Source organism: Equus asinus, chromosome 2, assembly GCF_041296235.1.
Source record: "Equus asinus isolate D_3611 breed Donkey chromosome 2, EquAss-T2T_v2, whole genome shotgun sequence".
In the NCBI taxonomy this organism is placed as follows: domain Eukaryota; kingdom Metazoa; phylum Chordata; class Mammalia; order Perissodactyla; family Equidae; genus Equus; species Equus asinus.
In genome coordinates this window covers 165,356,912-165,371,249 of record NC_091791.1, presented here as the reverse complement: position 1 = coordinate 165,371,249, position 14,338 = coordinate 165,356,912, and the positions used below count along the sequence as shown (strand labels likewise).

Here is a 14,338-nt window from a genome sequence, read left to right as displayed (position 1 = left end):
TCCTCCTACAACACCCATCATGAAAACCATTGAGTCTCTGCAGTATTTTCCAAAATGTGGGTTTTGACACGTATGGGCCAGCTTGCTGGGTTTCACTAGCATATTTTTAAATGAGAGACTAGAATAAAATAAGATAGGATAGGCTAGACAGGATAGCCTAGAATAGACAGGATAGGCTAGAAGAGAATAGAAAATATGAGAGTGCATGGCAAATGGTAAAGGTACGTCTTGTTTCTTGAAACTTGTGTTTGTACATGAGTGTCTTTGTATATGTATTTCTACATATGGGCATAATGTAGAAATGTATTTCTTATAGTGATTGTCATAAAAAAAAAAAGTGTAAAAGCGGAGCCGGCCCTGTGGCCGAGTGGTTAAGTTCGCGAGCTCCGCTTCGGCGGCCCAGGATTTTGCCAGTTCGAAACCTGGGCACGGACATGGCATCGCTCATCAGGCCATGCTGAGGTGGCGTCCCACATGCCACAACTAGAAGGACACCCAACTAAAATATACAACCATGTACTACGGGGATTTGGGGAGAAAAAGCAAAAAAAAAAAAGAAGATTGGCAACAGTTGTTAGCTCAGGTGCCAATCTTAAAAAAAAAAAGTGTAAAAGCCACTTATATTGGACTGTCCTGGGAATCTGTGTTTAAAGAGTTAGGTATAATTTAGATACAGTAAAATGCAAAACCTTAAGAGTACAGTTTTGACAAATGTATAGAAGTGCATAATCACCCTATTCAAGATACACATTTCCATCACCCTAGAAAGTTCTCTCATGCCACTGCTGAAATTATTGCAAACCCTATGCTGTAGTCTCAGTAAAAGTTAAGCCAAATTTCTCAAGGTGTGTCTGAGGAATAGGTGTTTTACAAATGAATTGTCTGTGATGAAATAAATCTTGGAAAGTCAAGATTAACGAAGTTATCACATTTCTCTAACTAGACGTAAAACCTTTAATATACTAATGTGCACTGGGACACTTTTAGAGGACAATACAGAGGTAGTTTTTCCCAAACATGTTTGACTACACAATCTTTTTTTTCCCCTGGAGCATAGTTTGGCTTAATTTTCCATGGAACACACTTTGGGAAACACTGGAATCTGGAAAGAAAGACAAACAACTTTGTTCATAGTCATAATAAGTTGCCTCTTCATCTTACCAAAACAGAAAAGCCTAGGCTTAGTGGGGATGAATATTTTCCCCATAGTTAAAAATGAATGGGGCCAGCCCCGTGGCACAGCAGTTAAGTTCGCACCTTCCACTTTGGCAGCCAGGGGTTCGCTGGTTCAGATCCCAGGTGCGGACCTATGCACTGCTTATCAAGCTATGATGTAGCAGGTGTGCCACATATAAAGTAGAGGAAGATGGGCATGGATGTTAGCTCAGGGTCAATCTTCCTCAGCAAAAACAGGAGGATTGGTGGCAGATGTTAGCTGAGGGCTAATCTTCCTCAAAAAATAAAAATAAAAATGAACCACCATCAGACAAGCGGCTTTCAAACTGTAAGACTCACTGTATGTGCATCTGTATGTGTGTGTATTAATCACTGAAATAAAAGTCTCCGGAAACAATTCTTGACATTACTATGTGTGAAGCAAACTGTTATTTTGTATTCTACTCTATCTCAGTTTTTCTTTTCTCTTTCTTTCTTTTTTTTTTTTTTTTGAGGAAGATTAGCCCTGAGCTAACTACTGCCAATCCTCCTCTTTTTGCTGAGGAAGCCTGGCCCTGAGCTAACATCGTGCCCATCTTCCTCTGCTTTCTATGTGGGATGCCTACCACAGCATGGTGTGCCAAGTGGTGTCACGTCTGCACCTGGGATCTGAACCGGTGAACCCCAGGCTATCTCAGTTTTTCTTTAGTGCTGGCTGGGACCCCCTATTTTGATTTCACTCCCCACTAAGAGATGCCAACTCACAGTTGAAAAACATTGCACCAGAGTTATGCTATATAACATGATAGCCATTAGCCACACGTGCCCATGGAGCACTTGAAATGCGGCCAGTCTCAATTGGGACGTGCTGTAAGCCTAAAATCCACCCATGATTTGGAAGACTTTGCATGAAAAGAAAAATGAATGTAAGATATTTCAATATTTTTTATATTGATTACATGTTGAAATGATAACATCACGGATATATTAGGTTAAATAAACTGTATTGTTAAAATTAATTTTACTTGTTTCTTTTTACACCTTTAATATGGCTACTAGAAAACTACATTTGTGCCTCACATTATACTTCTGTGGAACAACACTTCATAGACTGTGAGCTCTGTGAGTTCCGGGACCACAAGTCTGTTTTGCTAACCCCTTTGGTCCCAGCATCTAGCACCCCCCTAATTTGTTTTGTTACCTCTCCATGCCACCTAGATCTAAATTTTTCAAAATTGCTTTTGACTTGTTCCCTCACAAACACTCTTATCCCATTAAAGTTAGGAACTGAAAGCATCAGGGGACAACTGTGATAAAAAGGCCACTATTGGGTGAGCATAAATTGGTATAATTTGGAAGGATGATCATTTGGTGGTACCCATCGAAATTTCAAGTGCGCATCCCTTTTAAAACCAATAGTTCCACTTCTAGGAATCTGTCCCACAAAAACATGGCCAAGCACACAAAGGTAGATATGTACAAGGATGTTCATTGCGGCATTATTATTTTTTTCTTTTTTCCCTCTTCTCTTGTAGGTACTCGGTTATACAGAAGTGAAAGTGACAAGGTCCTGGTGCAGTCGGTCTGCATGCAGGTCAGAGGGCAAATTCTGCAAAAGCTAGGTACGGTCATCAAACATTCTCTCCTCTCAAGGCTCGTTTACAAAGTCTGGTTAAGAAATTTTACTGTAGACTTTTCTCCCCCTGTCCCCAGCTCTATTGAGATATAATTGACCCGTAACATTCTCTTGATAGCTGTACCTCAGAAAAACCAAATTCTTTTCTACCTCAGGGCCTTTACATGTGCCCTTTCCTCCGCCCAAGCAGAGTTCCTCCCAGCTCTTCCCTTCTCATTCTTCAGATTTCAGTTCAAATGTCCCCTCCTCAGAGAGCTCTTTCCTTACCTCCTTACCTCACTCAACCCCTCCCATTACTATCTATTATATCACCCTATTTATTTTCTTCCTAGTATTTAGAATTAGCAAGTATCTGGCTTATTTGTTCACTGATTTATCTGTGTTTTCCCTTTGTAGATTGTAAGATTCAAGAGGGAAGGGACCAAGTCTGTCTTAGTCACCATTCTGCGTCTACAGAGCCTGGCAAACACTCAGACAGGCACCCCATTATTATTTGTTGAAGGAGCCAATACCTCACAGGGCTGCCGCGAGGACTGAGCGAGCTAATGAATATTAAGTACATATAGTGTAAAAGCTCTATCAGTGTTGCCCATTGAGGTTTATCTAAAGAAAAGGTCAGATATTATTTTAATGGACTACTGATCAGCAGTTAAAAGGAATGAACTAGAAAAAGCTAAATATATCAACATGGATGGACTCCCAAAACACTATTAATCGAAAAATGCATGTTTCAGAATAATATGTACCAAAAAAGAAAAAGAAATGGGGGAAACTGGGTGAAGGTAAATGGCACCTTCTTGTACTTTTTTTGCAACTGTTTACAAATCTATAATTAATTCAAAGTAAAAAGTTAAAAAATAATACATGCCGTTTAATGTCATTTATTTGAAAGCAAAAAAAAAAAACAAATACAAATCAATATGAATGCTACAGTTCTTTTTTTTAAGATCTGAAAAGATACACCCCAAGACTCAAAACAATGATTTTCGTGGGGTAAAAGCAGAGGCAGCAGGGATTATAGGTAGTGGTCAACAGAGATTTAGCTTTATCTGGAATATCCTAGTTTTTAAAAGAAAAATGTATTCTTATATTGCTTGTGTAATTTAATTTTTAAAATTTTAAACTTGCAAATAATCCTGGGACAAATGATCAGAAATCCATATTTATGCAGACTACATCAACTTTATTCTGATAACGAAGATGAATTAGGAGGATGAATAAGATGAACATTTGAGGCAGGTACACACAGAGGCCTTATTCATTCCTGTTAGGTTGGACCATAGGAAACTGTCAACAGTCCACCACTTTTTATCTATAAAAATGATAATTTCAGGGGCCGGCCCAGTGGCACAGCAGTTAAGCTTGCACAATCCGCTTCTCGGTGGCCGGGGGTTCGCCGGTTCGGATCGCGGGTACGGACATGGCACCGCTTGGCAAAAAGCCATGCTGTGGTAGGCGTCCCACGTATAAAGTAGAGGAATATGGGCATGGATGTTAGCTCAGGGCCAGTCTTCCTCAGCAAAAAGAGGAGGATTGGCAGTAGTTAGCTCAGGGCTAATCTTCCTCAAAAAACGAAAAATGATAATTTCATATGGCTTATTATGGACTGAGTGTTTGTGTCCCCCTCAAAATTCATATGTTGAAACCCTAATCCCAATATGATGGTATTTGGAGGAGGTGGGGCCCTTGGGAGGTAATTAGGTCACGAGGGTGGAGCCCTCAGGAATGGAATTAGCGCCATTATAAGGAGAGGCCAAAGAGCTAGCTGGCTTGCTTTCTGCCATGTGAAGATACAATGGGAAGCTAGCAGTCTGCAACCTGGAAAAGAGTCCTCACCAGAATCTGACCACGCTGGCAACCTGATCTTGGACTTCCAGCCTCAAGAACAGTGAGAAATAAATTTTTGTTGTTTGTAAGCCACCAGGTCTATGGTACTTTGTTATAGCAGTCCAAATTTACTAATACATGGTTCAGTATTTTAATTTGATCCAGAATCCTTTACATGAGCTGGTTCCATTACATAATTTTACTGGGATTGAACAGCAAAAAATAAAGTATACAATTATTAACATTCAGCATATGAACCACTGTAATATATACTAACTCATTTGAACTTGCTAGCAGAACCCCTGAGAGCAGTTAGTTATGCAGCATGAGTGCCAGACAGACAGTTCCCATTGGCTTATTAGTTCAGGTGTGCTAGCTAATTTGGCTGGGAGGCAGAGCTGTGAAAATTAATTAGCTAGCATACACAAGGGATCAGGACATTCTTATACAATTAAGAGTATAAGAAAAGAGAATGAACTTTGAGGTTCTTAATACATGGTGTGGCTAAAAGACAGTAAGTAACATGAGGCCGTAGGGCAAATGAAATGATTGCTCCCTTCTCATTAGTGGCTGTTAAGAAGGGGAGGGAAAAGTTTTCTCTGGTCCACTCAGAGTGAGAGAGAGATTTCTGGCACCAGGAATGGGACTTCATCTGGAGGAAACCATGTGGTTCGGGTTGACATCATTTCCTGGAGATGCTTAGAGGGAAGGCAAATACAGAGGGTCTTTAGGAATCTGGTGCTGATTAACAGACAGGACCTCCTGGCAAACAGACCTATACACATCCTATGAACACTGTCCTAATTCTGGACTCAGAGAGGAGCAGTTAAAAGATCCAAATGGACTGTGGTTGTTTCACTTTTTTGGTAGTTTAAGGGAAAGACATTTTGGAAGGGTCTTCTTTAAGTAGTACTGTTCAACCTAATTCAATGGACTTGGCAGGCAGAAGGGAACTGACACCCTTCTGCCTCAATCTCTTCCCCTTAGGGCCTAGTTCTTCCTTGGAGGGGCCACAACCAGATCATAGAAGCTCAACCTTGAAAACCAGAATACTTCGGAGAGGGTAGACTATTGCCGCCATCAACATTATCATCACTATCATTCAGTGTTTGATGCATCTCGGGCACTGTATGAAACCCTTACCAGACATTACCTTACTTAAATCCTCCCACATCACTATAAGGTAGATATACTTAATATTACCATTTTATAAATGGGGCACAAAGTCTAATAGAGTTTAAGTAACTCCCCCAAAGCTGCATAGCTAGTAAGTACCAGAGCCAGGATCTAAACCACTTTTTTAAAAACCGACATATGATATTATATTAGTTTCAGGTGTACAAGATAATGATTCGATATTTGTGTATATTGAGAAATGATCACTGCGATAGGTCCAGTTAACATCCGTCACCACACAAAGCTACAGATTTTTTTCTTGTGATGAGAACTTTTAAGATCTACTCTCTTAGAAACTTTCAAATATACAATACAGTATTATTAACTATAGTCACCATGCTGTACACTACATCTATATAAACCACTTCTGTCTGAACCAAATCTCCATGCTCTTAAATGCTACACTTTCTCCTCCATTATCCCAGCTGACTCCAAACAGAAGAGCGACAGAGCCCAAGCATTGTCTCTGGGCCTGCAACCCCTTCGATCTTTTATGCCTACCTATTGTGAAATACAATCATTATTGAGTATAAACGTATCTGTGTTGTAAGTTTAATTTGATAATAACACTAATTTTTTTGCTTAAGTAGGCTTGGTTTTCATATTTAGTTTCTTTTTTTCCATACTTAGTTTCTCAAGCAACATTTTTGGGTACACAAAGGTTTTCTAAAAGGACATCTTATTTAGGAGCCTTTAACTTAGAGTAATATTTTAATGTAATCTGTTTGACTTGTAGTTCAAAAATCTGCTGACCAGGGCTGGCCCCGTGGCCGAGTGGTTAATTTCGCACGCTCTGCTGCAGGCGGCCCAGTGTTTCATTAGTTGGAATCCTGGGTGCGGACATGGCACTGCTCATCAAACCACGCTGAGGCAGAGTCCCACATGCCACAACTAGAAGGACCCACAAAAATGAATATACAACTATGTACCAGGGGGCTTTGGGGAGAAAAAGGAAAAAATAAAATCTCAAAAAAAAAAAAAATCTGCTGATCAGCTGGCTGCTTTTCCGTTTGATCTGAGAGGCGCGTGGTTTAGAAACCTTGACTGGAACTCCAGCTCTTTCACTAACTAGCTCTATAATCCTGGACACATCATTTGATCTTCTTCACCTTTATTATACCTAAGGTGTTATTGTCTAGTTGTAACATTCTATGTTCTGGTCTATCTTGCAAACATTTCTCAAGATATTAATCATACAATGTCTAAAAAAATATGGCAGATAAAAGTTCAGAAGAAGACAAACTTAACTATTTGCCATACTAACAATTTAAATCTACTGATTTTGAGTTGCTTCTCCTCACGCCAATATCCTTCATTTTCCTGAAAATCCTCAGTACAAGTTCTGACTTTCAAGGAAGAGTTTTCTGACCTCTACAAAAGCAACAATAATTTCCCTTTTTTGAATTCTTACAAACCTTAGAGTTTATATCACATAATCTACCTGCTTGATTCTAGATCACACTATACTTTTCTTCATTGTGTCTAAAAATGTTCATAATCCTCGATCGGATTTTAGTCTTTCATTCAGTCACTCATTCAGCAAATATTTATTGGGCACCTACAAATGTGCCAGGAAGTGTTCTTGTGGCTCCAGGGAGAGACTGTCTCATACCTCATTTACAACCCCACGAGATTCTAATACAATGATGACTGCTGAATATACCGGTGGATATTTATTCGTGTGTGTGTGTGTGTATCCTCAATTAGTTCCAAAAGAGATTTGAGGCTGAAATGTTTAATAAATAATTGTAATTACAGGTTTTAAAGGTTGGGTCAAAAACTTCAGAAACTAAATGATGTCTCTGAGCCCTCCTATGGAGAATCCTTTCCTCTTTTCCCGCCCCTACCTCCCAGAGTCAACCTGCTCTCCTCAGGTGGATTTAAAGAAAGGGTTATCACTCAGGCTAGGGATGAATCACAAGACGCAAGGAAGGAGGCAGGCAAGGGACCCAAAAAGGAGAGAGAAGGGTTGAAGCGAGTCCTCATTACCCCAAATTAAGAAAATGATCTTTTAATCTGTATCAACAGACTTCTATTCACTTGCAATGTAAATTCAACTGAATAACTTGAATTTCCCATCAGGTTCATTAAAAACTGGATTTGCACTTCACAGATGTGGCCATTAAGCACACTAACTGTCGTTATGTACAATCTTGTCTCATACTCAACGATCACCCCCATGTACTTACTGCCTTAGGACATTTCTGAGATACGGGTGTCACTATTTCGTCACTGTCTGTAGTTTGTGCTTCACTGACTTCAGAAGCTTGTTCGCAGGATTCTTTGTCTGTCAGAGAAGAGGCTGGAGTTACAGAACTATTTCAGAACACCCTGTCTTTTTCAAGGATTGACTTGTTTGGAAGCTTGCCAAACACACAGGGTTCACTTCTGAAAAAAGAAAAAGGAAAGAAAGGGAAAGAAGGAAGAATGGAATGAAGGACAGAAGAAAGGAGGGAGTGAGGGAGGGAGGGAAGAAAGGAGGGAAGGAAGGAAGCAGGGAGGGAAGGAAGTCCTTCCTTTTGTAGGGGCTGGAGAAAATGACCAGCCGAGGAAAAGCAGTTCGATCAGGGTGTGGCAGACTGTATTTTCCAAAGACAGACTCAAACAACACCTCCCCTCCCACACGCTCTCTTGCAACGCGACATTTTTTACTGAACATCTGAATTTCCTTTACAGAGTGCCTTTCCAATCTTTTGCTCATTTTTCTGTTGGGTTGTTTGTCTTTTTCTTATTGATTTGGAGGAACTCTGTATATTTTCTGAATTTGAGCCCTTTGGTAGTTACATGAGTTACAAATATCTTTTCCACTCTTTAGCTTGCCTGTTTAATCTCTTGCTGAACAGAAATTCTTACTTTTAAGGTAGTCAACTTGATCAATATTTTTCTTTATGATTAGTGCATTTTGTTTCTTTTTTTAAAAAAAAAAAATCTTTCCTTACTCTGAATGATGAATAATGCTGCTATGGGTATTTGTGTACAAGTCTTTGGGTGGACAAATGTTTTCATATCTCCCGGGTAGATACTTAAGAGTAGAATTGCAGGGTTGTAAACTATATGTTTAACTTTTTAAGGAGAAGCCAAATATTTTTTAAAGTGGCTGTAATGTTTTACACTCCCATCAGTAATGTATAATGTTCCAGTTTTTCCACATCCTCGCTAACACTTGGTACAATCAGCCTTTGGAATATATCAATTCTTGGTGTGTACTGGTATTTCATTGTGGTATTATTTTGCATTTTCCTAATGATAATGATGTTAAACATCTTTTTGTATGCTTATTAGCCATTCATATATCTTTGAATATCTATTCAAATCATTTTAAATTAGGCTGCCTTATTGTTGAGTTGCAAGAGTTCTTTATAGATCATGGATGCAAATCCTTTATCAGAAATGTGATTTGCAAATATTTTTTCCTAGGCTGTAGCTTATCGTTTCATTTTCTTAATAGCGTCCTTTGAAGAGCATACATTTTTATTTTGCTAAAGTCCAATTTATCAATTTTTTATTTTATGGATCATGCTTCTGGTGTCATATCTAAGAAATCTTTGTCTAATCTAAGGTCAAATGTTTTATCCTATGTTTTCTTTTAGAAATGTTATAGTTTGGGTTTTAATATTTAGATTTATGATCTATTTTGGTTAATTTTTGTGTATGGTGTGAAGTAAGTGTCTAAGTTTTTTTTTTTCTCTGTATGGGGACATCTGATTGTTTCAGTACCATTCATTGGAAAGATTAGATTTACCAGAAAGATTAGATTCCCCTTTGAATTGCCTTGGAAACTCTGTAGAAAATCAATTGACCATAAATATAAGGGTTTAGTTCTGGATTTGCAATTCTATCTCATTGATCTATAAGTCTATCTTTATGCTAGTACCACACTGTCTGAGTTACTGTAGCTTTATAGTAAGTTTTGAAATCAGGTAGTACAAAATTTTCAGCTTTCTTCTTCTTTTACACAATTGTTTTGTCTATTCTAGGTACTTCGCATTTCTATATAAATTTTGGGGAGAATGGCCATCTTAACAATTATGAGTAGTCCAATCCATATATATGGTATATTTCTCCATTTACTTGAATCTTCCTTAATTTCTCTCAGGAACTTTTGTAGTTTTCAGTATGCAGGTCTTGCATTTCTTTTGTTAAATTTATTCCCAAATATTTTATTATTTTGGATGATATTGTGAATGGAATTGTTTTCTGGATTTCATTTTTAGATTGTTCACTGATAGTATATGGAAATACAATTGATTTATGTCCTGCAAACTTGTTCACTTGCTTTTAGTTCTAGGGTTTTAAAAATTTTTGTAGATTTCTTGTGATGTTCTAAATACAGGATCATGTCAATTGCAAAGAAAGACAGCGCTACTTCTTCCTTTTTATTCTGAGTAATTTTAATTTCTTTTTCGTGTCTTATTGCAATGACTATAACCTCCACTACAGTGTTCAACAGGAGTGGTGAAAGTAGATATCCTTTTTTTGTTCTCAATCTTAGGGGAGAAGCATTCAATCTTTTACCATTAGGTAGGATGTTAGCTGTACATATTATTGTCCTTTATTAGTCTGAAGCAATTTCCTTCTATTCCCAGTTTGCTGAGAGTCCTTATCAAGAATGGGAGCTGGGAGCCAGCCCCGTGGCTAAGTGGTTAAGTTCACATGCTCCACTTAAGCAGCCCAGGGTTTCGCTGGTTTGGATCCTGGGTGCGGACATGGTGCTGCTCATCAGGCCATGTTGAGGTGGTGGCATCCCACATGTCACAAGTAGAAGGACCCATGACTAAAATATACAACTATGTACTGGGGGGATTTGGGGAGAAAAAGCAATTTAAAAAAAAGAATGGAAGTTGGACTTTGTGAAATGCTTTTTTCTCCATCTATTGAGATGATCATAAAACTTTTAGCTTTTATTCTAGTAATACAGTGAATTAAATCAATTTTCTAATATAAAACTAACCTTGCATTCCTGGAATAAATCCCATTTGATTGTGATGTACAATTGTTTTAATATTTTTATATTTTGCTGAATTGATTTGCTAATATTTAACTAGAATGTTGCATCGTGCTCATGACGGATATTGGTCTGTAATTTTGTTTTGTTTTTAATGTCACTGGCTTGCTTTGATATCAAGATAATACTAGCTTTATAATCAAATGAGTTAGGAAGTTTCCCTTGCTCTACTATTTTCTGAAAGAGACTGTGAAGGATCAGCATTATGTCTTCCTTAAACATTGATAGAATTCATCAATGAAGCCATCTGGGCCTGGACTTCTTGATGTGGGAAGATTTTAAATTACTAATTCATTGTCTCGACTTTTTATAGGTCAATACTGATCTTCTATCTTTTCTTGAGTCAGTTTTGGAAATTTTTTCTAGGAATTTGTCCTTTCCACCTAAGTTACATAAAGTTGTTCATAATATTCTTTTATAGTCCTTTTAACAGTAGGGTCTGTAGTGACCCTACATTCATTTTGATTTTGCTAACTCATGTCTTTGCTCTTTTTTCTTGATCAGCATGCCAGTTATCAATTTATTGCTTCTCAGGTCAAAATAAAAACTTCACTGCCTGCTCTGCAATAATGGAGCTGGACCCTGCAAGCATTTCTTCTTTGCCAGCTGGCATCATGTTAAGTTTTCTCAGTAGAGAGCATTGGAGGATCACTGGAAGAAGAAAAGGTTTCTTTTCCTGTTTCCAGTGTGCTCATTTAGGCAGGCTCCTGCAGCAGATGTGGACTCTGTAGATAAGGCTCCTGCAACTTAGGGCCTGACTCCAGCAACATACATTGTTTACTGCACAACACAATTCTGGTAGCACATGGCTTCTGCAACATCCAGTTCCAGCAGCTCCCAGTGGCCAGTAGCACATGGCATCTCCCCATGGAAAGTTTCCTTGTTACCCCCTAGAGTAAGTTCACAGTGAAACGCCACTGGCTTGGCACCTCTCTGTGAATGGTTTACCGCCAACATTCCAGAGGACAATTTCACCGTTCCTCTGAGTTCTGATGTGCAGCCACAGCAAATTTCCATGCCATTCAGTAAAATACAACTTAACTGTCTCCAGTGAGGTCTGGATTTCAGCCTTGAAGGGGACTGTCTAGCAGATCTGTTTCTTCTTTGGGAGCTCGATCAGCTCTAGGAATTAGTGGATGTTCTTTAAATCTCCCATTTCTGTACTCTTTAGAGTTCTCTTTATTTCTTACTAGTCAATCCTCATCCCCCAAGTTCAATCTTCTGTTTTAGTTAATAATTCTTTATATTAAACTTTTCCTGTTCAAATTACTATGTAGTCTCTGTCTCATGGTTGGATCTTAATTAGTACAGTCATTCAAGAGAAAGTCTTATCCAGTTTAATGATCTTTTCAAACAAACAATATTTGGCTTCATTGATTTTTCTCTATTCTTTTTCTGGTTTCTATTTCACTGATTTCTGCCCTGATTATTATTATTTCCTCCTTTGGGTTTGATTTTATTTTCTTTTTCTAGCTTCTTGAAGTAGAAGCTTAGGTTATTGACTTTAGATCTTTGTTCTTGTCTAATTATAAATTTAAAGCCATAAAAATTTCTTTATAAGCACTGCTTTAGCTGCATCCCATAAATTGCAATATGTTGTGTTTTAATTTTCATTCAGTTCAATATATTTTCTAATTTTCCTTAGGAGTTCTTCTTTGATGCAAGTGTTCTTTAGAAGTGTTGGTTAACTACCAAATACTTGTTACTGCCTGCATTAGTTTTCTATGGCTGCTGCCACAAAATACCACAAACTTGGTAGCTTAAAACAACAGAAATTTAAGAGCAACTTTAGGCTTGCAGTCATTGAAATTGTCCTTATTGTCACCCAGACATATGTGACACTGATCCCATTCTGTAATCCTAAAATGCTTGCAGAGCCACTTCTACACAGAGTGGTGCTGTACGGTCTTGAGGGCAGTGGCAAAACCACATTGGCAAAGAAGTTGATGCTGGACTGGACACAGGACAACCTCATAGAAACATTCAATTCTGCCTTCTATCTCAGCCACAAAGAACTCAACCACAGTGGGTCATGCACTTTGGCAGAGCTGGTTTCCAAGGACTGGCCCGAATTGCAGGATGTCATTTCACGTATCCTAGCCCAAGCGCAGAAAATTCTGTTCACCACTGATGGTTTCAGTGAGCTGGGAATCCCTTCAGGGGCACTTCTCCATGATATATGAGGCAACTGGAAGAAGCAGAAGCCGGTGCCTCTCCTCTTGGATACTTTGCTGAAGAGAAAAATCTTACCCAAGGCCACTTTATTGATCACGATGTGACCTAGGGCCCTGAGAGAGCTCTGACTCTTGATTGAACAGCCCCTCTTCACAGAAATGGAAGGGTTCTTAGAGTGGCACAGGAAGGCGTATTTCTTGAAACACTTTGAAGATGAAGATCAAGCACTGTGAGCTTTCAACCTGACAAGGAGCAAGGCAGCTTTGTTGCACATGGGCTGAGATCCCACCATGTCCTGGAACATCTGTACTTGTCTGAAACTGCAGATGGAGAAGGGGGAAGACCCTGCCCTGACTTGCTAAACCACCACATTGCTGTTCCTGTGTTTCCTTGGCAGCCAGTTCACACAGGCGCCTGGCTGCTGTCCCAGTGAGTGCCTCCAAGCTCCAATGAAGGCTCTGTGTCTCCTAGGTGCTGAGGGCATGTGGGCACAGACATCTGTGTTTGATGGAGAAGACCTCAGAAGACTTGGGTCAAAGGAGTATGACTTCTGTTTTTTCCTGGACAAGAATATCCTCCAGAAAGGCAAAGACTGAGGGCTGCTACTCCTTCATCCACTTCAGTGTCCAGCAGTTTCTTGCCATCATGTTCTACATTCCGGAGAGCAAGGAGGAGGAAGACAGGGATAGCCTCAGGTAGGATACTGGGGATGTGCAGAAGCTGCTCTCCAAGGAAGAAACACTAAAGAACCCGCATGACCCGAGTAGAGTATTTCTTACTCAGCCTCTTGAACAAAAAGAGAGCCAGGAGGCTGGAGACAACTTTTGGATGCCTGATGTCATTGGAGGTCAAATGGGACTTACTGAAATACAAAGCACAGTTTGATGAGAATAAATCCTTCTCCTCAATGATGGACATTAGGTGGTTTTGCACCGTCTTGACGAATCTCAGGAGAAGCAGGTTTTGAAGAATGCAATGGCCCACATCAAGAAAATGTTTCGGCATTTGAAAAATAAAATGGACATCATGCACTCACGGCTCTGCCTTCAAGCATTGTCAAAACTTACAGATAATTTTGCTGCAGGTAGAAAAGGGGATATTCCTGCAGAATGATACCACATCAGAGTCAGACGCTCAGGTTGAGAGGTCCCAAAATGACGAACAATCGCTTCCTTTCTGGATGGACCTTTGTTCTATCTTTGGCTCAATCAAGAATCTGCTATTTCCGGACATCAGTGAGAGGTTCCTTAGTACCTCATCAGTGAGGATTCTTTGTGAAAAAAGCCTCCACTACCCATAATCTCCAGAAAGTCGTCCTCAAAAATATTTCCCCAGTTGATGTTTATTGAAACTTCTGCCTCACT

At 39.2% G+C, this 14,338-nt stretch overlaps 1 protein-coding gene across 1 annotated transcript in view; it reads right to left on the bottom strand.

Moving 5' to 3' along the window:
* Window positions 1-14,338, bottom strand: part of RPGRIP1 (RPGR interacting protein 1) — a 66,447-nt gene that overhangs the window by 9,897 nt on the left and 42,212 nt on the right. The window contains exon 21 of the mRNA XM_070504023.1: window positions 7,984-8,081. Within this exon, the coding sequence (XP_070360124.1) occupies window positions 7,984-8,081 (98 nt within the window). The remainder of the gene's footprint in view (window positions 1-7,983; window positions 8,082-14,338) is intronic.